We start from the raw sequence: 26,919 nt of genomic DNA on the forward strand, positions 1-26,919 counted from the left end.
CCTCTACTTCCTCACTTTTAGAAGGAGAGGTCTAGCTACATCAGGGAGGGACCGTTTTTCTCCAATCTGTGTTTTCTACATTATGGGACAATTAATTAAGAGGAGAGATTGCTACCCATGCTTCTGAAATGTAAACTCAGAAATTAAAGTCTTCATTCACATGCTCAAACATGATATCATGCATGGTATTAAACATGAGGGCCTGCATAGAATTTGCATCTCAAATGCCAATCATCCCAACTCCCTTTAATCTTCCACAGTGAAGTCCAGCAGGCCTTATCTCCTGCCCCGATCAAAAATGGCCTCTCATTTACCCATTCCCCATTTTCTTTCCTCCAAGTTATGATGCCAGAACAAGCAAGTCACTACCAAAATCAAAAAAAAAAAAAAAAAAAAAAAAACAAAACAAAACAAAACAAAAACAAAAACAGGCGATGGCTCCTTCTTTGCTCTGATCTGCAAGACTGTGCCAGGTTCTAGCCTAATCTGCTTTTCTCTTAAAAAGAGAATGGTGCTCAAAACTTTCTGAGTATCATGCTGCCTGGCCAGCAGGCCTCTAGTGGCTGCTACTGCCTGTACCCTGATGCTTGGACTGCTTTGTGTCAGAACCCCGAGTTTCCTCCCAATCCAAAAGTCCACGCCTCCTCTGACCTTCCCTACTAGAGCTCTTCAGCAGACTGGAGCTACTTCTGTGAACCAATCTTTCCATTGAGTGTCCGCCTGACTCAGGGCAGAGTCCCTAAAACACTGGCGGCCTGGATAAAAAGAATTACAAAAGGCTTGGAGAAGTACAAGGCTCCCCAAGGTGTCCTCTGCCGTAACTATCGGAGAAACTGCAAATAAAAGCCTTAGATAACAGCCTGGAACGAGGCAGGCTGAGTCACAAGGCTGCTGGGCTCCAATGGATCTTCATAAGCCGCAACGCCAGGGCAGACGCTTGTCACTTTCAGAGGCGAGAAAGACCTGCGTAGGTCTTGATACACCCCTGCGATTGTTTCCTGAGAAACGAGGTGCTACCCCTTCAGCCTGCCTCATTGCTCACCGAGCTCAGGTCTTGGCGGGATCCGGGCAGGCCGTTCTAGCCCTAGTTTCCAGATTGTTTCCCCTAGTCATTGTTTCTCCTTTTCTTGGGCTCGCGCTCTCCTCCCGTTCTTTCAGCGCCGGCCCCCACACCCCGCGACCTCCCACCGCCTCCCCGTCCCCCACCCCCCACCGCGGTTCTCAAGGAGGTGGGTTCAGCTCCGCGAGCGCTCCAATCCGAGCTCCCTCAACTGGCTCTGCCTCCGCGAGCCCCGCCCCACGCCACTGCCAGCCAATAGAAATTCGTGTTCGTACAGTTGGGCCGTCCAATCGCAGGTTGGCTGTGAGCCTCACGCGCCCCGCCCCTGCTGCTCTCCGCCGCGGCTCCGCGGGCGGTCCCGCCGAGGCTTCGGCATTCTCCGAGCAGCGCCGAGCCGTGTCGGGCTCTGCCGGCTGCGTCCGGAGGTGCGGGTGACGGCGCCGCTGTGCTGCAGCGGTGCTAACCGAGGCAGAAGCCCTCCGGCCGGGTCGGAAGGCGCCTCAGAGGCAGGCGCAGCGTGGGTCCCAGGACTGAGCTGGAGGCAGACCGGCACACGTTCCGCGCCCGGCAGAGCCTCCCCGAGCGGTCCCCGCAGAGCCCGGGCAGTCGCTGAGGTGGCTTCCGCCTCCCCGGGCCTCACCTGCGCAGGCCGCGGTGCGCCAGGTGCGGAGGCGTGTGCGTCGCCCGGGCACCTCCCCCGGCAGCCAGCGGGGCGAAGGCGGGGCCGCAGCCCGGGCCTCCAGCGGCTCGCCCGGCCGTCTCAGTCTCACCGGTCTGCCGGGCCCCGCGGCTCGGGATGCTGCTGCCCGCTCACGAGCCGCCCTCCACGCCAGCCCCCGCCGCTGGGGCCGCACCTCGCTGTTTACATGCCGGTGGAGCCCGGGTCCCCAGAGGGTGAAAGCAGCGGGCTCACAGGACTGATCCCTTGGACCTGGGGCTCGATACTCAGATCCTCTCCTGCCTGCAGCCTCCGCCGCCATCTGGACTGGATCCGGCTCTGGTGTTTTTGAGGAGGGGGTTGTGGTGTCGGGAAAGGACTCCTGGGGTTTTCTAGTATCCCCCCCCCCTTTTTTTTTTTTTTCTTTATTTTTTTCCTCTTTGGTCCTGCGGGCTTCAGACTCAGGGAACTCGCTCATGGCTTTTTTGATGAAGAAAAAGAAATTCAAATTCCAAACCACTTTTACCTTGGAGGAGCTGACTGCGGTCCCCTTCGTGAACGGGGTCCTCTTTTGCAAGGTCCGGCTGCTGGATGGCGGGGATTTTGTCAGCTTGTCATCCAGGTAGGCATGGAAGTCTTAGCGTTTGCTGGGGAGGGTGGGGAGTGCTGATGAGTGAGCTCTAGCCACTTGGCAAAGTGTGGAAGACTCAGCTAGGGGCCGAGGGGCAAGGGGCCCGCCTGGGGAAAGATTTGCACTAGGCAGGACTTAGGTCTGAATGAGCTGGCAGAGTGCTTGGCACTTGTCTCGCAGGTGACCAGACAGAAACCTTTTAGGGTCCTGCATGCATTCTTCAAGTCGTCCGTTTTGCAGACTTGTATGGAGAGAGCTGAATGATATTTGCACTTTGAGGGATTAAGTAGGAGTGTCCCAGGCCACCTTGCTACCAAAGCTGGCCCTTGTGGGCTGTCATACGATCAAGAGCTTGGGCCAGCCACAGGTTCTCTGGCGCTCTCCCTTGGCTGGGAAAGCCCAGTCCCAGGCACTCCCTGGATTTGATTGAGGGAAGTGGCTGGATTTGGGGTTGCCCAGCCCCCTCTTGAGGGACTGCACTTCACTGGTTGAAGCTGGACTGCTTTGCATTGCAAATGTCCTTGCCTGGAGACTGCCTTCCCTTGAGAAAGGAGCTCTCGAGTTTGATTTTGTGTCGTTCACCGTCCTGGTTGGTCCAGCTTTCCAGTTTATTGCTGAATGAGACCTGAGTTCCCGGTCTGCCTTTTGCAGTTTGAACTCTCATGGCGAGGGTCACAGTCCTGGCCTGCCTGCAGAGGTCCTTAGAGTCCAACTAATGGGGAAAAGGAGTTAGGTTCTGGCTCTTTCTGGGTTCCTGTTCCCTCTTCGGCACATTAGACCATTTAATACAGGTTTCTACAGTGGCGTTGTAGAGGGAAGTTGCAGTAGATAGGCCCCTAGCTCAGCTCCTGAGATGCATCTCCTTCCTAGCCTGTCCCTTAGGCTCCTTAGGTCTTGAGGGCCAAGTTAGCTAGAGCTGCCTCAATATTCCGAGGTCTCAGAGGTACCCCAGAAAGAGGAAGTAAATGGGTTGCCAGAGACTTTGCTGGAGGCAGTTGTCAGCCAGACTTGGCCAATTGGGAGACCTGTTGGTTGAATCCCTTCGGAAAAGAGAAGCTACGTGGTCTGATTCAGATTTTGAAATCTCTGGATAGAGTGTGGTGCCAGTTCTATGTACTGGGCCTACTGTTCTGCTCAGAGCTGCTTATCTGAGGAATTTGTACAAGGGCTGCCCTTTGTGGTGGGGGTGGCTGCAATCTGATGCCTGTGAAGTCTGTAATCCCTATAGCTTCACTTCCTAAAGGCACAGTGTCAGAGGTTTGTGCTCAGCAATGGGCCTGGAGTCAGCCACTTCTGGTGCTCTGTTCCCTGTTTCACTAGCACCTCTTAACGCCCTGAGTGCCATAGAGCAGTAGAGGTGGGGACCCTGACCTGGTGGTAGTGGTGGGGGGTCATTCTTACAGAGGTGAAAACAAAAGGCTCAGTGGCTTTAGCTGCTACATTGTGTCTCTGACCCTCAGTTTCCTCTTACTGTAAAATGGGGAAGTAATACTCACCTTTCAGTTGTGAGGGGAATGGAGAGTGTACGGTGCATGACCAGTAGTTATGATTACTGTATTGTAAAGGGCCTAGTCTTCTCCAACCCCAAGTCATGGGAGGAGGGACACCCCATAATCAGCATGTGAGCTGGGATTGAGCACAGTGCCAAGGAATTTGTACCAAGCCCAGGCTAAAGTTTGACTTGTCTACCTAGACCCTTAGCCAGCCACTGTGACCCTACCTATCAGCTTTTCTCTTGCCTCAACTTGCCCCCACATCTTGGAAAGTCTGGAAAGTTCCAGGACTTAGCACACATACTCTGGATTTCACCTCTGTTTTCCCTTCTTCTGCCTGGCAAGAGGCCACAGATTCTGTGAACCCAGCCAAGCCCATGCAGCCCTCTCCAGTTCACATCCTGAATAAAGCCTCTTTTGGGTGGGGTGGGGTACTAAAGAGGAAGGAGCTGGCATTGAGGCCCAAATCTTAGTGCTTCGATCCTGGGCACCTGGGTACTACTGGGTAGATATGGCAGCAGAGAGTAGTGATGTTGGAACCCAAGCCACTTTAAAGTGGCTTTGGTGTCTGTGGGCTTTTTCCTGGGAGATGAGGCTCTTAGGTGGCCTTTTCCTCTGCCCACACCCTCCCACATTGATCCTGTACCGCAGGAGCCTCAGCCACCTCTGTGCTATTATGACCCTGTTGTTTATAAGTTGGGGTAGAGACTAGGGTGACTGGACCTGCTTAGATCCTGCGCCTAGATCCTGGCAGCACAACTTCCCAACCTTAGGGACCTCTGGATGGCTTTCTGTGCTGTTGGCAGCATGGGTGGTGTCAGACTGACTGACAGCAGCCCTGGGCTCCACCCCTGCAACACCCTGCTTCCTAGCTGGTGTTTTCCAGTGTGTAGTGCCATGGTAACAGCTGGTATTCAGCTCCATCTGACCCAGTTGGAATAGGTGCTGCAGGTGATTCCCGGGGCTGTTTCTTAGCCTTATCTTCTGACACTCCCTTAGGAGCAGCAGTTCCCACAGCAACCAGACTCCTAGTGCCCACATTGTGCTAGGCATAGTGCTGAGTGTTGTGAGCAGGATATCCCCACTAACCCTCCCAGCCATCTGGAGAGGCACTTTGGCCAAAGTGGTAAAACCACACGCTAGAGGTTACCAGGTAGTAAATGGCACTGGGGGAAAATTCTTTTGTCATAGTTTCTTTGATTGTATGCTTGCCAATGCCAGGGACTTTGAGCTACTCAGTACCTGACCATCTGCCCTACTTGTGGGTGAAGACACTGAGATCAGGAACATGAAGTGACTGACCCATGTCATCAAGCCAGAGAGTAGCAAAGATAGAACTTGATTGCAGCAGGTCCAGTTCAAAGCCCTGCCTTGGTGTTAGAAGCAACTACAGATCCATGTGACATTCCAGACCCTACAAAGGCTTCTTTCAGTGGGTTGGTACAGCAGAGTCTGGAGCTGGACAGTTCTGAGACAGAGCTGGGTTTTATGAAGCCCAAGGTAAATAGTCTCCATGACTATAAGGGTGGGACTAAAGGAATCACTGTGGTCAAGCATAGGCAATCACTTGGCACAATGGGTATTTGCTATGTGTCCTTGCCTGAGGCCTCCCAGGGGGATAATCCAAGTGGTGCCTGGGAGGTTTTTCCGGGTTTAGAGGGTATCCAGGAGGATACAGAGGTCCTATCTAAATGTGATTCTGGCAGACGCTAATGTGTCGAAGTGACTTTCAGGTTAGAAGAATGCCAAACGTCCCAGGGGGCCCTGCTACTCACTGGCATTGGTCCCTTGGCTTGCCACATAGATGTGGTAGCTGTGTCAGAGGAGAGGCATGCAAGGAAACACCAACTTGCCTCACAGGATGGAGAAGAGAGAGGAGAGAAAGATGTTTCCTTAGCCAGTGGATGGGGAAACCAAAGTTTGGGGCAGTAAAGTGACTTGCCAGAGTTACTTCATAGGAGGAATAAGTGACACAGTTGGCCAGACTGTAGTCTTACCTCTGTCCCCTGGGCTTTGGCTTTCCTCTTAGCACTAAGAACGTGTGTGGGGCCAGGAGGAGAAGAAAGATCTCTTTCAAGGCCACCCCCTGCTCTGTACTTGAGTGTTATGTTGTCTGAGAAGCTGTGTCTTGGAGCGGCCCTTCCCTCAATCCTTGTCCTTTCTTGGCCTGCTTTGAGCCCTCAGTTGGGGTTTTATTTTGTAAATAGAGCCTGGCCACTTATCACACAGGCACTGCCTGCTTTCTATGACACAGACATGTGCACAGCGTACAGGAGTACTCATAGGAACTTTTGAGATCTTAAGTTAGCTCTGCATATGGAGGTCTTATGCCCAAGCCCAGACCCTGGCGGGGGGGGGGGGGGCAGGCAGACAGGCTTGATTGTTTCTTACCCAAGCCACATATTTGGTCAGGGTTTCATCCCTCTCTCACCCTCCCTCTATGAAGAAAGCTGTCGGATGTCTCTGGATTCACAGCCATGCAAGACGTGCTCTGGGATAGCTTGATAATGGGGTTCTGAGAAAGCAGAATGGAGCTTCCTTAGGGGGCAGCAGTGTGAAGATACAAGAGGACCCTCAAATTGGGTAAGGCATTTATTGCCCTCAGAACTGGATCGCTGTGGGTTGAACAAATTGGGAAGGTAGGGAGTTTGTAAACATGGGTCTTTTCTTCCTCCTTGGCTGAGACTTCCTTTCAACTAGCTTACAGAGTGAGCAGGACTAGGCAGTCCTGTTCCTTGGAACTCCCAGTTAGGTGGTTACAGTATATGCCCGGTAGGCCAAGCTAATCTGGGGCAGGTCCTTGTGGAACCTAGTGGACCAACTGCCGGAATGCTTTTGTTTAGACATCTGTTCTTCTTTGTTTTCTCTAGCTTCTGATTCTTTGCATCTCTTGCCCCAAGCTTCCCGTCACCATAGGAAGGAACACTTTATGGGAGTCTTAGAGGGATTGAGCTGAAGATGAGGAACAGCTTGTAGAGAAACCCCTGGCTTGAAGGCATGTCTGTCTAGGCAAGGAAGGATGGTTGTGGAAGGAGTTGAGGGACTAGAGCAAACAAAAGTGCAAGGTTGCCTGACTGGAACTGTTCTTAGTCTTGGGAATCCTACAGGGGCCCAGGAAGCAGGGGAATAATGTGACATCATTTACCCACTAAGGTGATGGTTCTTGGCAGTGCTAACCTAGCCCGGCAGAGAGGTGGCACACACGAAAGAAGGAACAGACTGGAGAGGATAGCAGGCAAAGTGGACAGGAGGGTTTCCTGTCCTAAAGGCAGAGCACCATACTTTGACAGTGCGAGGAGATAGGCATTCAAGGGGTGCATAGTGGTCAATGGTTTCCTGGAAACTAGGGCTCATGAAAAAGTCCAAATTTTCAGTTCCCTTTAAGTAGAAAAATCAGACAATAGTGCTGTGAGGCAACATTCAACACGAGAGACTTTGAAATTGCCTCCCCACCTGTGTTTTGAGGACTCTTCCTCCTCCCATGGCATACTCTTAGGTCCTTGGCATGTTCTGAGTATCTCTTCTTGTCAGTGTGGATCCTGAGGCTCCTGTGGAAGGTCTTTCCTGTGCAAGTTCAATGGCCAGGGAACCTATGGCAAGAAACCCCACTGTTGGGAGAAATTGGGGAGAAGTGGGCCTTAGAGGTCAGCTGAGCCGTGGGCCCAGGTTACCTGGCTCTCTTTGAAGTCAGATCATACTGCTGGTGGCCTTGGTAAGAAGCTTCCCAGCCTGTTTTATGTGGCTACTGCTTGGACCTGGCCTTTGCTGCCAGTTGGCAACACTGTTAGCATGTGCCAGCTTGGCTGTGCCTTCACCTGTAGGGCAGCTTGGCAGTATCCCTGACCTGAGGTGATCTGGTTGTAGAGAGGCAAGGCCCCTCAGGCCTGCCCTTTGCTTGGCAATCCTGGTTGGCTGGGGCTTCCTGGCAGCAATAACATTGTTGCCTGTAGGCCCTGCTTACCTGAGAGTAGCTGGGAGGTCCCTGAGTGACCTGGAAACTCTGACTGGCTTTCAAGAGGCCTTGCCTGTGCATCTAGGTGCCAGCTAGTAAGTCTGCCTCTGGGTCTTAGGAACTGAGGGACTTGGTACATGGAATATAAAGAACTGGAAAGCAAGCCAGTTTCAAAAGCCACAGAAAATTGTGAACAATGGGGAGACACCGGTAAGAGACCTGGAGCTAAGGTGTGGTGGGAGGGCACATAGCCAACTACGCTTTATCTACCTCTCCTGGCTAGTGCTTTGAACTATGGGGACATTAGATTTGTCCCAGGCCCTAGTGATCCCAAAGATCAGACTGCAGTTTTGTAGGCTTGAAGCTGCCCAACCTAGTGTCATCAGAGGGTTGTGGTTGCAAAACTTGTGGTCTATTGGCTTTGAGTTTTTTGGCACCCAGGGCTTAGAAGAAGGAGCTCTTGAAGATAGACCTGAAACTGCTTTTACCTCATATTTCCCAGATAGTGACCGGTAGCCCTCGGCTCTGTAGCCACCTTTTTTCAGGGGTGGGCAGAAGGAGCGCTGCTAATAGGAAATAACTGCTGGTTAGGTTTCTGTTTTACCACCTCCCTTGAAGCAGGACTGCTGTTGCTGGAGGATGTAGTTAGTAATGGTGTTTGTTGGACGACAGCTTGGTTCCTGGTCCACAGTAGGAATACTTCGGTTATACTGTGTTTTATTCCCTCTGGGCCAAGTGCCTCTTAGTAGCTGGTACTTCCCTGAGGGTAGACCACTGTGGTGCTGACAAGAGAGGGTACGTATTGCTCAGGCTTGCTCCTTTGCCTTCAGCAGGGGTGGGAGACTGTAAGGAATACCCTAGTGTCTGAGCTGAGGGCATATTGGGGTTTGCTGCTGAGACCACATACCTTTTCTTCCCTGTTGCCTTAGTCCTGCTCTGCTGAAACAGTGCTTGGGTACCCTGGTAGACAAACAGACAGCCTCTTACAGAGGTGCAGGCACTGGTTTATAAGTCTCCTAGTAGAGGTAGGTGAGAGAACCCAAGGTCTTTCAGTGGCTCACATCCTGCCCTTTGTTTTTCTGGTTACTCTGCTTCTCTCAACCCCCTTATCCAGCTGTTTCACATGGAACTCAGCCCAATAGCCATTCTAGGAAGCCCTCTACTCCCAGGCCTATTGTCCTTGTTACCTGCTATAGCCCTTCATTTCAAAGAATTACAGTCCCAATCCGTTGTATCCAGCTCCTTCCCGGACTATGGCCCTTCAAGGCCAAAAAGAATCCATTGCATCTTAGTCCTTGAACTTCATGCTGTGTGTTGGCATTGCCCCAGGCTGGGACTTCTCTCCCCTGGCTCTGAACCAATCTGGTTGTTGATGCTGACTTTGTGGTGGCTACAGCCAGCTGCTAAGCCCAAGCCTACCCTCTACCCAGTGCCTGAAGTATCAGTCTGTGCCAGGGGGAACCCTTATCCATGTACTAGGCAGCTGGGTACCACTGTGGGCTTAAAGACTGCAATTGAGAGGCAGCCAAGGGCCCACTAGCTGAGTTGAGTGTATCACTTGCAAAGGATATCAATGTCTGTACAGGGTTGGGAGGAAGAGTGAACTCGGGCACTACCGTTGGATCTTGCAGCTGTTGAATTGCTTTGGACTATGGCCAAGGGTTTTATCCCTGCAGACTGTTTCTTCTTCTAATGGGTACTCACTTGAGGGCAGCAGAAGATCAAGAAGGGCAAGATCAAGGTTACCTGCTCAGCACACAACCAGGCCTAGGCAGCAACCATAGACTGAATCTGCCAAGGGAGGAAGTATACAATCTGGTATCAGGAAAACAGGGACTGGGCCCTGTTCACATGTGAAGTGTTCTCTTCTCCGCACTTCTTGGTTACAGGGATGGTCTCTGCAGACATGTGTAGGCAAGCACCTGCCTTATACTTTCCTGGGTTGTTCTATGGCAGTTTTCTGGTCACTTTATATATTTGGATCCATGGAACTATGGGATGCAGTATACCTCTGTAGGACCCACCTGTCTTCACCTATCCTACTCAGTGTTGGACAGGCCTTGAGGAAGTGATGTGGATTTGGGGGGAGGGGTAGGTGGAGCTTGGTTGTGGAAGAAGAGCAGGAAAGATTCATTGGTTTGGGAGGGTCTTAAGAGGGGAAGTGCTTGGGGAATGAACCTGACAGTATGCTGACGATCCTAGGGTGAATCAATCAGACTTGGATTTTATTTATTTCTCAGTTCACTTCTATTTTTTATGTATATGAGTGTTTTGCCTAAGTGTAAATCTGTACACTGAAGTGAAAACTCAGGGGTTTTTTGGAAAGTCAGTTGTGTCAGATGATGTTTTGCTGGGGCAAACACGTGAAGGAGTGTTTTCCTGAAGTGGACACAGGAGAGGATGTTCGCTAAAGCAAGCATGTGAAAAGACACGTGATGAAGGAAGGACTCTACTAACAACACGCATGTATTGGTTTGCCTTACAATATATAGTTGAGCTTCATTTGTTGGGACTCCATAGAGAGAAACTCACCAAAAAACCTGGTGGTGAACTGCAAAGTTTCTTGTCACTTCCATGGACTAAGGCTGATGGACGAGCGATGTCAGCTGAGACAAACACACCGTGCTAAGACAAGACCAGTGGAGGACAAAAATCAAAACCTTGATGTTTGTAAGGTATAAATAGGACTCAGCGGACAATGGCTGTGGCTGATTTCCTTGCTTATAGAACTAGCTGTACAACTCTTGTTGGTCTCCTGTCTTTGCTGAATGAGAGAGACATGGTTGAGAACTTCTCCTGGCATCCCTTTGGATCCCTTCTGCTTGTTCTGAGGCTGAGGCCTGGCTGTATCTACTAGGTAGTGCCACAGCTGCTGATTCATGCTTATTATCCTGACTCTACAAGCTAGACTGCTGGTATATCTGAGGTGTTTGCGAATGGATTGAGTTGCTACTGTGAACCTGTGAGCTAAACCGCTCATTTCCAGACAACAGACAGGAGTTGTTCCAAAGAACCATTTCTAAACAGGTCCACTTCCCCCATATCCTTTCTTTCCTACTACCTCTGGTGGGTGGTGGGCTAAAAGGGAGGTTAAAGTATTTAAGAACCAAAATTAAAAATAGGATTTGAAAAATTGAAGTTGCAGTACACACTGTGCATACAGTGCCCACATAGACCAAAAAAGGGTGTCAGATCCCCTGAAACTGTACTTACAGATGGTTGTCAGTCTCCACATGGGTCCTGGGAATTAAACCATGGTCCTTTGGAAGAACACCCAATACTCTTAACTGTTGAGCCACTTCTCTAGCCCCCAGACTTCTACTTTAGAACTACTAAAGGTAGCGCTAGGGTAAACTGCTTAGGGCTGCCAGTTTCAGGAGGGCAATGTGTTAGGCCAGAAAGGGTATCTTCCCAGCCATTGACATGGACTGCCTGAAGACACTGCAACAGGTAAAGTGAACATGTACTACAGACAAAAGGTCCAAGGCAAATGTGGTGGTTTGAATATGCCTGGCCCAGCACTATTAGGAGGTGTGACCTTGTTGGAGGGAGTGTGTTATTGTGGGGATGGGCACTGAGACCCTCTGCCTAACCATGTGAGAGCTAGTCTTCTCCTAGAAGTCTTCAGATGGAGGTGTAGAGAACTCTCAGCTCCTCTAGTACCATATCTGCCTGGATGCTGCCATGCCTTGATGATAATGGATTGAACCTCTGAACCTGTAAGGCAACCCCAATTAAATGTTCTTATAAGAATTGCCTTGGTAGGGCTGGAGAGATGGCTCAGTGGTTAAGAGCAGTCAGTTATATTTGTTATATTTGTTGAAATTGGGGCCATGTATGTACGGGCCTTTTAGGCCTGCAGAATTCTGTTTGGGCTTAGGTACACAGTGTGTTTTTATTTTGAGGACTTGTAAGCTGCACACCTCTGCCACAGAAACAGGCTTGGAGTTCATATCTCTGGGCTCTAGGTGGGCACCAAAGCTTTCAAGACAAACACAAGAGTGCCTGGAAGTCTGAAAGTGATCTTTTGGGGCTTTTCCTGTGTCTTTCTGGTAAGCCAGCCTGAACCATTCCAACCCGATGAGCATTGCTCTTGTTTACGAGGCAGTGGTTCATCTTGGCAGTTGCAGGCAGTCTTGGTCTGGGGATTTTCCTTCTGTCACTTGGAACCCCAGCAGAGTAGGGCTTTCTGGGCTCTGGATGGAGCTTAGCAGTTTGAAAGCTTTGTGGGCTCTTGAGGTTACCACCAGACCACTGGGTGTCAAAACATTCTTCCATGGTACCTGGATGCCATGGTGAACCTGTTACTTACCCATCATGGCCTGTGGCTCAGAGCGCATGTTCAGTAAAAGCAGGCATTGTTAGTTTCCATGCAGAACAGTAGTTGGAAGGGACCTGGGGCTGGAAGCATAAAAGGAAAGGATCCTATTTTTTCCTTTCTCTCTTCAGTTGCTCTTCTTTCTTCCTGAGGCTCACCTGTTGAAACCCCTGTAATTATTACTGAGCCACTCACTGCCCTGGCCTTGATACTGTGGTCTCTGACTGGGGCTTGTAAACATACTGTTTCAGAAGTGCCAAACATAGAAGGGATGGGGTTTTGCTACTAAATTTACACCAACTCCAAAACCTCATTTATTTTATTTTTTTTTTTTTATAGAGTTTATTCAGAGCATGGGGAGGAGAGTTAAGAGGGTACGGTAGTAGGAGCAGAGAGAGAGAAGAAAAGTAGAGAAGTAGAGGGAGAGAGAAGGGGGAAGGGAATGGGGAAAGGAGGGACAAAGTGGGTAACAGAGGAGGAAGGGAGCAAGAGGGCAAAAGAGTAAGAGTCATTTTTTTTTTCTTGCTTGCTTTTCTTTTTTCTTTTCTTTCTTGAGACAGGGTTTCTTTCTGTAGCCTTAGCTATCCCAGAACTCACTCTGTAGACCAGGCTGACCTCACACTCACAGAGATCCACCTGCCTGTGCCTCCCAAGTGCTGGGATCAAAGGTGTGAGCACCACCACTGCCCAGTTCCCTCACCTTTTGTTGTTGGCTTTGAGTCAAGGTCTCACTATGTAGTCCTGATGCCTGGAACTCATTATATAGACCTGGCTGGCCTGGATCCCATAAAGATCTGTCTGCTTCTGACTCTTGAGAGCTGGGATAAGTGATGTGTACTACTATACTTGGCTCCAAACCTTGTCTTTGGGATAAACCTTTGACTGGTGTGCTCCACTAAGTCCCAAGAAGAGACAGCCTAAGCTCAGTAGTTCTTAACAGGGTTTGTGTTTGCCAAAAGGATAATGGGAAAATTGGACTGTGTTGTGAAGCTGACCCGGCCCATATTGGATGTAGGCAAGACAGCCTCTCACTGGGCAGTAGTTGGGACTTGGGGTTACAGAAAGCATCCTCTGTAGCAGCCATTATCACAGACCCATCACATGGCACTGTTGAACAAAAGAGGCCCAAGGCAAGATCCACGATAGCACCTGAGTAGAGTTGAAAGGCATCGTGGTTCAAGAAGGATGAGATTATCCTTGTGTGGGGCCTGTGTCTGGACAGGGCCCACTCAGCCTAGTAAGTGCTCAGTAAATATGAGTGGTTAGTGACAGTGGTTGGCCCAGGATTGGTCTTGAGTCTGCAGAGTCTCAGGTGTCTATGGAGGAGGCGGAGCCCTGTGAGTCAGGGCCTCATGGTGGTATCTGACCCTGAGTCCTCTGTCCTGTGATTGGAATCTTGGGTAGCTGCTGAGCACAACTTGGCAAACAGGTCTGAGTCAGTGCCAGGCTGTGAAGAGAGGTGACTCTGGTTAAGCGACTCCTGATTTTCTTGTCACCTTAAGAAGTTCAAAGGGCCATGGGGGAATCCTATGTGCAGCAGCAGCACCTGGGTAGCAGATCAGTAATAATGATGATCCCTGACTTCGTAGACTCTGTAGAGAACAGGGTGCAGCCACATCTGGGAAGCCCCTACCTGGAAGTAGTATGAGAAGGCTTGGCTTTACGGAAATAGACTACAGAGATCTCTCATTCAGTTGTTAGATCCTCAGTACCATCTCCGAGCACAGGAGACAACTGTTAGTGTACAGATGTTCTGCCTCCACTTGGCTCTGGGAGACAAAGGCCTTCATTGATTCCAACCACACGTATAGACCCAGTCCTGTCTGCACAGATAGGGAGTGCACTTAGGATAGGCCTGGGTGAAGGTGTCCCCATGACTGGAGTCCAGTCGTTTCAGGAACCAGGCCCCAGGGACAGGAATCTCTCCTTCCTCTCACTCCTTCCTTTTCCGGGTGAATCAAATACCACCCAGGCCTGAGTCACTGGTCACACATTCCTGGCCACCTGCCCCACCTCTGAACATGACAGCTGAGTTTCAGGTCTGCGGAAATGGCCAGATCCAAGGTCCAGGGCAAAGCAGAGGGCTGAGTCAGTGCTTTTTGTATGTTTCCAGGACCACCTGCCTCCAGAGGCCTGTCTGTGCAGGTACTTTTAAAGGGCTAGGCCCAGTCCACAGTTCAGCAGGAGGACTATTGTGTTTAGTCCAAGCATAGCAACTCCATGAACAAGAAAGTGACTGAGACCCAAAGAGCTCTAGAGGTCATGGGTGGCAGAGGCTTGCTTCTTTGCCTCCCTATGCCACTCAAGTAAGCCTGCTGGGTATAGCAAGAGAAGTCCCCTGAGCAGATCCAGCTCAACAGCTCTGTGTGTGCTAATAGCCTGGGTCTTAGGAATGGAAATTGGTACCACATCCCAATGTAACATCCGTTGTCTTCTTCCTTTTAATTCCTAGGGCCTCTGTTTTCCAGCCCTAACATGAAAAAATGTAGTGTTGGGCTTGGGCTCAAGTCACAGACCTTGGGCACATAAATTCTTGTGCCTTGTGTTCCTAGCCTGTGACATAGGAGTGATGGGCTATGGATTCTGTGACCATCTCTTCCCTTGTCTGGAATACTCATGGTAAAGGAGGAGGCCACAGGGCCTAGGGTTCTGGCATGAGAGAGCCATGCTGTCATTGAGACTTAAGAATGGTTCTCCTATGTCAACAGATTTTCCAGGGATCCTGGGAATGCAGAGTTGTGTCTAAGGATACAGACTGCCCCTCAATTCCTGGACTTCATGAGAGTCAGTGCCCTGCTCTGTGTAGTATAAGTATGAAGTGAGCATGTGAAAAGCACTTGGCACTCAGGAGGACATCCAGGAGACAAGAGCCATGAGACACCCTTGCTAGGTTAGTAATGGGCTGGACCTGCATTTCACTCAAAGCCAACAGCTTACTGTAGATCCCTTTACTTAAGAGCAAGATCCAGGAACTAGGGCCTGAGGGTGCAGTCCAGTGGTGGAACTTTTGTCTAGCATGCACACAGCTCTGGGTTTCGGTCCTGGCACATTTCAGACTCTGGTTTACAGGCAGTTGCCTGGGTGGTAACATGAGCTGTCTGCATATCCTGGCCAAGGAGCAGAAGGTGGAACAAGACATCTACATGCCTGTGACTGCAAACAAAGGATGCCAACACCTACCTGTCTTGGGTTTTTTTCAAAGGCCAGTCTCCACAGAGTACACGACTGAAGAGTACCAGGACTCAAAACCAGGGGTGTCTAAATCTGATGCTCCTAAGCCAGCCAGCTTGAGTGCCCATCCATAACCTCACCCCTTCTCTGTTGTGCAGTTTGTTCACATCGTGCTTGATGGAGTCACTTGCCAATGTCAGCTTGTGCTTCCAACCTTTCTGTCAACCCCTGAGCCATTTTTAGGGTTCTTGCCAGCAAGGGAGCAGAGTAGGCCACTTGGGGCCCCATAGAGCTTCTTTAAGCTCTCCAGTGTTGGGTACTTAGTGGCTTGGCTTCTAGGAACTTCTTGCTGCCTCACCACAGGAGGAGGGGTGTGCCAGAATTGTAGGGAACTACTTCCCCTGCACATGGTCCTCGACTCCTAGCTGGAGCCAAACACTGTTGGGCTGCCACGTTGGCCCTCCTGGCCTGCAGCCCCTGGATAGATGCCCTGGCTGGTCCCTGGGGTGGGCCCCTCCCCAGGCAGCTGTGCTTTTCTCCTCGGGAAAGCACTGGCAGATGTTGTCGATTTAAATTGTTTCCTTATTATAACTCATTCAGGGCTGGGGCTGTCTCTCATCAGCCTAGACTCCAGATTGCATCACTAGGACCGCCTGTACAAAGAGCCAGGGAAAGCTTGGGATTCAGGCTGTGCTGAGCAAAGCCAGGGAGGGGCAGGTGGACAGCAGGAGTAGGCCCCAAGGTGTTCTGGTTCCTGTGGACCGAATCTGAGGTATAAGCCTCCTAGGACCTAGGGATACAGCTAGGACTGGGAGGTTCCTGGGGTCCTATAAATGTCTGCCTCCCTGTACCAGAGGTACCTGGAAGATGGATTAAGAGTGGCTTCCAAGACCCTGACAGAGCATCTCAACTGGAGCTGAGTTGGTTAAATTCCAAAACAGCTTGTCACATCTGGAGTTATTCTATTTTGTTGGCAGGATGCAGCTAAATGTGCCACAGTTCACAGGACAACTCTCAGAAAGAAAATCCCTGCCTGCAAAGTCCCTGGTCCTGACGGTCCTGCTGGCAATCTTCATTGGTGGCACGCTAGTGTGTGCTCACTTGTGTCTGGAAATGTTGTGCTGGGCCTCATTTTTCTTTGCTCAGAAGATTTGAATGCCTAACTCTGCCAGTCTAATGTTCCCTACTGCGTATGCCAATGATATACTGATGGACATATTTACTCTGCGTGCGCGTGTGTCTTTTCATCATGTGTATCAGAGGGAGAGAACTCAGGTTGCTAGGTTTATATACCAAGTGCCTTTTCCCGGTAAGCCTTTTTAGCTGACCCCTAGTGAGAAGTGAAGTGTTTGAGGTGGCCCTAAGGTCACCCTGGAGCCTTATCACAGGGACTGAGCTACCATATTATTCCCCGAGGCTCACTTTTCCTTGTTTTCTGCTTCTGTAGTAACTGCCAGTTCTGCTTGCATCTTAGCACCAACTCTGGGGAGAGCCCTGGGCTTCTTGGTTCCTAGCAACCCACAGCTGGGAGGTAGCTCCCATGGCAGCTTGTCACCTCTGTGGTGGAGACCTAGGGCCACCAAGACTTTAGGACTCTGTTGCACCTTGTAAGCAGCGATACAACTTACAAGTGATATAAGTACAGTAATTGTTGCAGTGAACTCATTTCTGGGGACCATGAAGCCTGACTCTGGGTGACTCCTGATGGGAACATTGCATTTCTGTCAGAGAAACTGTTGGAAGTGGCTCGCTTCAGCCTAAACTGCAACCCTCCCCACCCTCTGGGGCCTCTTTAATCTTGTTTGTTGTAAACCAGAGAGGCTGTAGAGTGGCCTTTCCTTCTTCCACAGTATCTGTTTACCTTCCTCATTTATCTGGAAACTGAAATGACAGTGAACTAGGGCGTCTCATGGCAGGCTGCTGCAGGGAGACCTGGTGTTCTGTGACTTTGTTCCACCCTCCTGGGCCTTGGTTTCTTCACATGCAGAACAGGAGTCATACTTATACAGGCCTCAGGACAGTCCTGTGTTTGAACCATGAATCCCATAGAATAAGCTCAGGCAGGGCATGAGTGATGCTCTCATGCACTAGAAGGGCCAGAGAACAGAGTAGAGAGCCTACTCTGCCAGGCTCTGTCCTAGGCTTTTAGGGAGAGGCCATGGTAACAGACAGATGTGGTCTCCATTAGCATATGGCTCTGCAGGCACTGGGTTGATAGTCCGCTCTACATTCCACTTAGCTGAGCAGTGAGAAAGGAGTCCCCACAACAGCCCCATGCAGTGGGCTTGCCTTACAGGCTTTCCTCGTGCTGTTCTATTGCTGGAGGCTTTCCTTTCATCTTTACCTAGCTGACCTCAGCTTTAAAACAGTGGCTCTGGCATCAGTGTCCCTAGATGTTGTCCTACTCTGTAGAGTGCTCTTACAGCCTTTTTTCAGAGGTACTGGCAGCTGCCAGTTGAGTCTTGTCTAACATCTTTCCCACTTTGCTCCAGGACACTTCAGAAGGCTCATTTCACAGCTGTAACCTGAGCTGGTCCTGCAGCCATTCTTCATGGATACCTCACAGGGGTCTGCTCAACACTTGGATATAGGTCCAAGGGTCTTGCTAAACCAGTCTGCATGGCTGCTTGGAGTAGGCAGAGCCAGTCAGGGAGACATACTGGGAGATTCCTCTTAGATCCAGAAAAGATCCAGAAAGTCTGGAGCATCTGTGATCACTGTTTTGTGGGGTGCTTACTCTATTTTAGGACAGTTCAAAAATAACTGCATGCTGGCCACAGAGGCCACAGTGGGTAAAGGGCTTGCCCTGTTTCACTGGGATTTGCACGTCTAATTGTATATCTTAAAGCTAAAAGTAAAACCTGTCTCTTTAATTACCTGTCTGTGGCAGTGGCAGCAGGGATACACACCCTAAAACCCCAAGCTGGGAGAGCTGACTGCCAGCCTGCCAGCCCTGATAGTGGTTGCCCACATCACTCAGTATATCCCCACTTGGCAGTGCCTCGGGGCTAAGGGTGGACCCTAACCTTGAATCAGATACTTGTGGCTCAAATCCCTTTGCTTATAATCACCCATCCTAACTTAATTTCCCTTTCCTTTAAAGTTAAAATGTTAAATTGAGAGAACTACTCTTTGATAAAAACAAAGTACCCCAACAACCCCTCACCTGCAGTTTTGTCAGGCTTGACTAAGCTATCCCCTTCTTTCTGGCCATCATCCCTTCCCATCAGTATGAACTGGTCAGGTGTCCAGGGAGCTGGCAGTTCAGGATTCTGGTCTTCTTAAGGCTAGGATGATCTCTTGAGGCTTGGTTTTTGCCTTATTTGTTTGTTTGTTTGGTGAGTTAGCTGGGGCTGAGAATGCTAAAGGTTTGTGATCTTACACTTGCTGGTATCTACCTGCATCCTGAGCCATGATATCAAGGCAGGGAGTGGGTTGCATGCTGTTTACATTTTAACTATAATTTGTCTTTTCACACTTTCTTGCTTTCCGTGGCTATGGCCCACTGTGCTCCTGATGAATGGGGATATATATTGGGCACTGACATGCATGGGTCTGTGGTGCCATTGCAGGCCCAATCTCTGCCTTCTTAGCACCTCCCAGACCATTGAGCTTTCAGATGGTATAAGGTGATGCTGTGCTCTCAGCATCCTTGATACTCTGGGCTCTTTCAGTGCTAGAGGGGCTTCTGCTTTTCCCCAGAGTGGCTGTTTTGTTGTGTTTCAAGACAGTTTCTCTGTTTTATAGCCCTGGCTATCACTTTGTAGACTAGGCTAGCCTCAAACTCACAGAGATCTGCCTGTCTCTGCCTTCTGGTTGCTGGGATTAAAGGCACATGCTGCACCATACCCAACTCAGAAAGGCTTTCTGCCTCTGACCATATTGTATACTCCAAGACTCTTAGACTTAAAGAGGAGTTAGTTCCCTTTACCACGCAGGCATTGGGATAACTTACACCTGATATTAACAGTTCAGTGAAAAAATAAGGAGCTGGGCATTTAATTGAGTGGTAGAGTGCTTCTTTAACATGTGCAAAGCCTTAAGTTAGTCCCTAGGACCACCAGCAATAAAAGCGAGAAAGGAAAGGAGAGCGCCTGGGTGTCAGTGGTAGGATGCTTGTCTGGCTCTCATAAGGTCCTGAGTCTATCCCTAGAGGGAAAAAAATGACACAGTATCTCTCTTCCCGCCCTCATCTGTAGTCTGCAGACAGTCCCGTGCCAGTGGTAGCCTTCCTCTGATGCCGTGGGCACCTTTGAATTTTCTGTGTATACCATCATGTTGTCCTTTTGAAACTAACAAAGATGATATATTGTAGAAGTGCCTCTGCCTCAGGAGTGCTGGAATTAAAGTATCAAGCCCTACTCCCTTTTCTTCTTCCCCACCCCCTCCACCCCTCAGACAGGGGTCCTCTGAGTAGCCCTGGCTGTCCTAGAACTAGCTCTGTAGACCCAGCTGGCCTCAAAACCAGAGATCCAATCTGCCTTCCTCTGCCTACTAAATGCTGGATGCACCCAGCTTTCCTTCCTTTCTTGCTACCAGCTTTCTACTTGACATCCCTAAGCAGTCTCTCACATTGGAGTTGGGTCTTGGCTACTCACCCTATCTCAGCACCCCCATGTGGTCACTTGTAATTGGGGACAAGAATCCCTCACTCCCTACCACTCTGCCCCTTTGTTCCTCAGCACATACATTGGCCACATTCCTACCTCAGGGTCTTAACATGTCCCCACCACTCAGGTTGCTACTCCTAATGTCTTCATCTTTGTCCCTGTGCCTCACTCACTGCTTCAGTGCTTTGGCTTTTCTTTCTTGCTAAGACCTTCCCTGGCCACCTTTCCTTCACATCTGGGGGATGTGATTGGCCCTTTGACTTGCCCTCCTTCTCCCATTTCCTTTTTACCACTTAGGACATGCATTGCCAAGGCTTAATGTGTTTCTTACCTACTGTTAAAGTATCGGCCCCCTCAAAAGCAGGAACTTCTGTCTGTTTTGTGTACTTAGTACTCATTTCTCCAGCCAGAATTTTTACAAGTGCCTAACACACTGAGGATTTGAAGTCAATCCAGCCCATTAATTCCTAAACCCAACCTGGCTAGCTCTTGCACCAAGGCACATGGCTACCTTTTTAACAACCTCAGTCCTGCCTCTGGGTCTGAGTTCTTATCTATCTCTTCTCTGCTCTATCTGGAACCTTGCTGTCCCTTGACAGGGGCTGGGTCTGGTGAAACACCTCATCCTTCATGGCCCAGGCCTTGGCCTGGAGTTAAGAGTGCATCACCAGAACTTGGGTAAGCTCTGTAGCACTTCTGAATTTCATTTTCTCCATGTGAAAAGGAGACATGGAAACAGCCACCTTGTGCTGAAGACTTGTGGGATAAGAGTATGGCAGGTACTCAGAAGTGATGGCTTCTGTAATGTTTATTACACCCTCACTCTGACGCCCTGGGGCCCTAGGGTCAGACCTGGTAAGGCTGCCTGCTGCTGCTTTTCCTCAGAGGTAGGGACATGTAATACTGTTCAGAGCCTTTAGGCAACAGGAGGGTGGCCCAGGTCTCATTCCAGAAACTCTGTCCTGCTCAGCTTCCTGTCACCTGAGAGCCTGAGAAGGAAGGGTTCACGTGATTAGCTCTCCCTGGCACGGCAGGGCTGACCGGAACCACATTTGAGCCTCAGGCTTCCTAGCTGGTATTCCCAAAACAGACTCAAAGGAGGGCGGGCAGTTTGCTATCAGCCTTTGTTCCCAGACTCTAATCCTAATTCCTCTGGGTATTTCAAGCGTCCTAGCCTTCCTGCTTCTGCAGGTCTCAAGCAGCTGCTCCTACTCCTAAGTGTGTGTGTTGGGGAAGCTGAGGGTTCACACACAGTGCTTTGCAGTCCTGCCATCTTTTAGGCTCAGGCCTCAGTTGCTCAAGAGTGACTCCTCTTCTCTGCTCTTCCATTACCTGCCCATGTGTCTGCTCTTGGCTACCATCTAAGGCACATCCATAGGGGCAGGGCAGCCATGAGTAGACAGACACCTGACACCCTCCCCCTCACCGATGCTGCTCCTCCTCTCCCCACTGCCCATCCTTGTTGATATTTCTGTTTACCAAGCTTATTCTCCCTTTGCTGAGGTATCACTGCTACAAGGCCCATTGCTAACCACCTACCTCAAGTAGCAGCTCTCATTCCTTCCCTGCCCTGCCTTTTATGTTTCTATTTCTCAGACTGTTCTGACATTCCATCTTCTTGAGGTGTGTAGTTCAGAGTTTGGGTCTTTGCTTTTGTTGTTATGTTTTAGTGTGGAATCCAGGGCCTTGCACATGACCAGTAAGTGTTCTTTTCCACAGACCAGCTCGGTTTCAGGTTCCTCAGGCCATATTCTCCTTGCTGCAGTCACCTCCATACCAGGAAACCCACACACATCAGCCATCTTTCTTCATTTCCCTGGCTCCTGTCCCCTGGCCGCCAGCAGTCTGCTTTCTGTCTTTCAGGGTATTTCTTACAAAAAAAAATCCACACTAGACTCTCCTGTATGCCTGGCTGGACTTAGTAGTCATATGTTCAAGGTTAGTTGCACTCTTAGGTTGCTAACTCGAGGTTAGTATGTAGTAAGTACCTCCTTTTATTACTAAGGGCACCGCACCTCAGGAGCAGACCACAGGTAATTTACCCTCACAATTGGGGTGTTTGGGCTACTTTTGCTTTTTAACTATTGTAAACAGTGCTGCTTGGCACATTTATATGCAGGTTTTGGTGTGCGTGTAGATTCTGTTTTTGTTGAATGTGGACCTGGGAATGGAATTACTAGGTCATATGGTAATGTGGAACTGCTGGACCCACAAACCCAATAGGACTTCAGCTGCCAGGTTTTCCTGCCTTTTGCACCTCTGAGCCAATGTGGCAGCCTGGGGCTCTTACTCAGCTAGACAGCCTAGATTGCAGCCTGCTTTGTGATTCCTGGGCTCTGAACCCTGCTGGATTCCCAGTGTCACCAACTATAAGAAAGGGTGGCACCGATTCACAACCACTGAGCTTATAAAGCAGGTAATGTCTGACTACAGCCCTCTCTGACCCTCACCCCAAAGCATAGATCTGGCAAGTAACCCATGTTTCTTGGATCCCTTGGGGTATAGGAAGGTGATGTCTCAGCCATCTGTGTGACCATCCATCCAGGTAGTAGGTTGCTCTGGATGGAAATGCTGTCACACACCTCCTCCTTCTCATGCCTGCCCCTTCCTGAGCACCACTTCTGCAGGAGTGGGGTGGGCGGGGACTGTGCGCTGCTGTCACCCCACATCTTGCTGAGCCCCCCACAGCAGCTGAATGAAGTTTACATGAGCTGTTTTCAGAATTCCCATCACATAACAGTCAACTCATTTAGAAGTACTGGGTTGTTGATGTAGTCTCATTCCAGGGCAGGAAGGTTGGAATCTCACCTACTATCAAAGAACCTCCATTTTCCTGTAGACAGTGGCTGGCAGGCTTTCTCCAGCACCCTGAACAGCTGAGGTGACTACCATCTTGCAGTTCTCTAAATGATGCCTGGCACCTGAGAAGGAGCATGTCTTGTTAGTTAGCTGCTATGGTAGCCGCCCTAGCCTTTCCTCACCCAACGGCTGCTTTTTGATGGATGCCTCATTTCTCGTTTCATGCATTTTGTGTGTTTACGATCATGCTAGTGTAGTATTATGGAAACACTGGCGACGGGACCTTGTTCTGTCTGTGTCTGTGGGAGGACTGGAGTGGGGTGTGGGGGCTCCACACTAACTTCATGTTCATCTGTCGTGTCTTTGCAGGGAGGAGGTGCAGGAGAACTGTGTGCGGTGGCGGAAGAGGTTCACCTTTGTGTGTAAAATGAGTGCCAACCCGGCCACAGGCCTGCTGGACCCCTGCATCTTTCGAGTGTCTGTGCGCAAGGTGAGGTGGGGTCATGTGACTGAGCTGAGGGTGTGTGAGGGACTGACGACCTTTGATTTTAGGCCCCTTTCCTTACCATGCCCACCCCAAGGAGAATTGTGGGTTGTTTTTGTGTTCTTTTCTCGTGGTGCTTTTGGGAAGTCCGTGAGAGGTCAGGGTTCTCTAGTCACGATTTTTATGTCTTTGTCTCTGCAGGAGCTGAAAGGTGGGAAGGCGTATTCCAAGGTAAGAGGGCCATGTGGAGCCTTGTTTTGTACCACTCCCTTCTTTCCCTGGAATTTCACTAGTCAGGCTAGGGATTGGTTAAGAACTTAACAAGATCTCCCAGCCTCTGCCTCCAAAGGGCTAAAGAGGTGTGCAGCCATACGCAGCTTCTATACTTGTGTGTTTTGCTGGAGATTGAACCCAGGGCCTTACACATGTTAGACGAGTCCTCTACCGCTGCCTCTGGTTTCCAGAACTGAATGAAGTATGCCTATGGCTTGGAGAACTGGAGTACTGTGTGTACATGTTGCTTGTAAGCAGTGGTTGTTCAAATTGATGTGCAGATTGTGCAGCGTGGGCTTTTTACTTACCCAGTATATCCTGGGCATCTTTTCAGACCACCTCAGCTTTCTGTATTCTTTCTAATGGCAGCAGTGTCTCACTGTGTGCTGGTGATGTAGAGTTAGCCCTTCACTGCTGGTGTAGAGCTGTTGATTCCAGGTCTTCATTAGTCCCTGTCTTCCACGGCCACCTCCTCCCCTGGCTTCAGCCCTACAGTTAAAGGCTGGGAACAAGTGGGAGAAGATGGCCTGCCTTTGAGTGAGCCTGTTCTGTCCTCCATCTCTGTTCTCTGGGGTCCTCTTGGTCAGCCCAGCACAGGTGGGACTGTACCTTCACCCCACCTATCACTCTGTGAGAGATACCCAAGACAAGGGTAGCATGGAGCCCAGACAGAAGCCCACAGCTCTTCATGTCTGACCTGGATCAGGATTGGAGGGGCTGTCAGAGGGCAAGTGTCTCCTGTTTACCCATGAGTAAGGACTTCCAGTGTATAGCCAAGGAGCTTCCTGCCCACAGCAGATGCTACCAGACCTTCCCCTACTGTTCCATAGCAGAACCTTACCACAGCCTTTACTATCCCATTAAGCAGATGAGGAAACCAATAAACACACAGAAGGACTAAATTATAAAATGGGGTCCCTCTGGGTCATTATAAGGACTTGAGTCCAAACCCACTTTTCTGATCCTGAAGCCTGTAGTCCCTGTAGTCGATACTTATATGTAACTGGTACACAATAAATGTCTGATTAATTTGCTACCCAGGGGCTCCCCCAAGCCTGGCACTCCCTCACTTGAGTATATTCCTCTCTCTGTTCCAGTAGATGTGGAGTCCATCTGACTCTCCTGTGCTGTTGCTCTTGCCCTTTCTCTGTCTCATGTGCACACATCCCAGAGGAACAGCAGCTCCTGGGTCCATGTCCTTAGAGTAGACCCTTCACACTTCCTCCACTGGGACTTCATGGTGATCCTGTCCGCTCTGTAGTATCTCATCCCCCTACCCCGACACCAAGTTCCCACGGGCCTTCCTTCTCCTCTGCCTGCTCTTCTGTCAGCTCCCTACAGCATGGCCTTGTTTCCCTGGGAACAATGTGTCTGTGTCACAGACAACAATGTCCTTTCATCTCAGGCACACTGGCTGTAGCACACCCTGGGACCGCACACAAAGGGTGCTTTGTGCCACATGTGAGCTTCTTGCTTTGCCACATTGGTGCTGCTGACCCAGGATCCTGTCCTTGAGTCCTGATTATACAACAGTCAGGGGGCTGGTGTAAGCCTGCTGTTAACCCTTCTGTTGCATCTGTTGCCCGGCACCGTCCTCCCTGCAGCCTCCCACATTTTCTTTTCTTCCCAGCTGGGCTTCACTGACTTGAACCTGGCCGAGTTTGCCGGCTCAGGCTCCACCGTGCGCTGCTGCCTATTGGAAGGATATGACACCAAGAATACCCGCCAAGACAACTCCATCCTCAAGGTACCAGGGCTCTGCCTCCTCTTCTGCCTTAACAAGGGGGAGGGGCAATTATATCTCTTCATCGGAAACACAAGTTCTCAGAGATGCTGGGAGGATGTGTGCTCTGAGTCATGGCCTCAGTTTTCTCATGCATGGTTGGGTGTCACACACACACACATACACACACACATACACACACACACCTAAGGGCTTGATAAGCACTGTTGTCAGTCCTTTTTGATCTCGTGATTCTTACAGCAAGCACAACCTATGCATGTGGTGTCTGTTATTAGATCCAAGTTTGAATACAGGGAGTGGTGACAACATAGATTCCATCATTTGCCCTAGGTCATAAGCAGAGCTGCCACTTAACCCAACAGTCATTTAACCACACAGCTAGGTCCTAATTGTTGCCCGTCATGATCTAGACCTCCTAGTTCCTGTTGAGGCATCAGTGAGCAGAATTCATGTTCTGGACCCGTGCACACTGTGTAGGGATAGTACTCTGAGGGCTGCAAGGTTTCCAGGACCCAGGTAGCTTCTTTGTTCAGGCAGCTGCTGATCTGTCTTCTTAGGAACAATTCAGGTATCTGTGCTAGCAGACCTCTTTATCCCTTTCCACAACCTCTTACAGGCCGAGCAAGAAAACAGGTTTGCCTAAACACTGTGTCTGAGCTGACCTAGGAGTGACCAGTGTAATTGACGGGACCTGAGAAACATCCAAATAGGTTCAGGCTGGTAATATGGCACAATGTAAAATCCCAGAATTTGAGGTGATCATGAGTTTGAGCCAGCCTGAACTATATACAGCAAGATGCTGTCTAATGGTGATACAGGTCCTCAATCCCTGCACTCAGGAATCAGGCAAGTGGATCTACATGAGTTCTAGGGCTGTCAGGACTACACAAGACCATGTGGAAAGAAAGAAAGAATTGGAAGGTCCAGACTGGTTGGCAAGTCTTCCTCAATAGGCCTGTGCACTCAGGACAGTAGAAAGAGGCCTGGGGCCAGGCGGCCTCTGGTTCAAGTCTTATCCCCCTGTATCCTTTCCACTGAGTTTTGGGAAGTCAGTCCTCTTAGTCTTTCTTGGTATTTTCAACGTGCAGCTGGGGTATCAACTACTTTGTAGGCTGTTGTCATGGCTGAGTGAGATGATAAATAAAAATGGCCAAGCCTTGAAGCTCACACTGAGGTCCTGGGTGGTCTGGGATCTGAGCTTTTCTTCCTGGCTTGTTATTCTCTGGTTTCAGTCCATATCAACCCATGTTTGGGGACTCAGACTTTACCACGTTTAGACCATTGGCAGAGTCATTGCAGGTGGGTGTCAAGTTCCATACTGGCAGTATATTTTGCTTCATTTTCCAAAAACTTTTGCCTGGTGGTGGTGACGCACACCTTTAATTCAGGCACTAAGGAGGCAGAGGCAGGAGGATCTCTGAGTTTAAGGCCAGCCTGTCTACAGAGTGAGTACCAGGATTGCCAGGACTACATCGAGAAACCTTGTCTCAAAAAAACAAAAACCAAAACAAAACAGAAAAAAAACCTTTTAGGCAGCCCCTGCTTTCCATGGTGGGCCATGTGAATATGTCTTCTTTCCTGTGGGGCTCCTTGAGCCATGTTCCCCAACTCAAGGCTCTGTTCACACACACCTAGGCAAAGCAAATATGAGTGAATGTGGTCCCTGGAGCTCACAGTCTGGTTGTAATTTATAATTTATAATTATGACTTGCTCCCCTCGGGTGCA

At 50.0% G+C, this 26,919-nt stretch overlaps 1 protein-coding gene across 1 annotated transcript in view; it reads left to right on the forward strand.

Moving 5' to 3' along the window:
* The first annotated feature begins 2,176 nt into the window (after positions 1 to 2,176).
* The window catches only part of EEIG1 (estrogen-induced osteoclastogenesis regulator 1), a 30,662-nt gene continuing 5,919 nt past the window's right edge, over positions 2,177 to 26,919 (forward strand). The window contains exons 1-4 of the mRNA XM_080928120.1: positions 2,177 to 2,340; positions 23,062 to 23,182; positions 23,378 to 23,407; positions 25,080 to 25,196. Of these exons, the coding sequence (XP_080784246.1) occupies positions 2,195 to 2,340; positions 23,062 to 23,182; positions 23,378 to 23,407; positions 25,080 to 25,196 (414 nt within the window). The 5' untranslated portion in view covers positions 2,177 to 2,194. The remainder of the gene's footprint in view (positions 2,341 to 23,061; positions 23,183 to 23,377; positions 23,408 to 25,079; positions 25,197 to 26,919) is intronic.

This window comes from Micromys minutus (genome assembly GCF_963924665.1).
Source record: "Micromys minutus genome assembly, chromosome: 13".
Taxonomy (NCBI): Eukaryota; Metazoa; Chordata; class Mammalia; order Rodentia; family Muridae; genus Micromys; species Micromys minutus.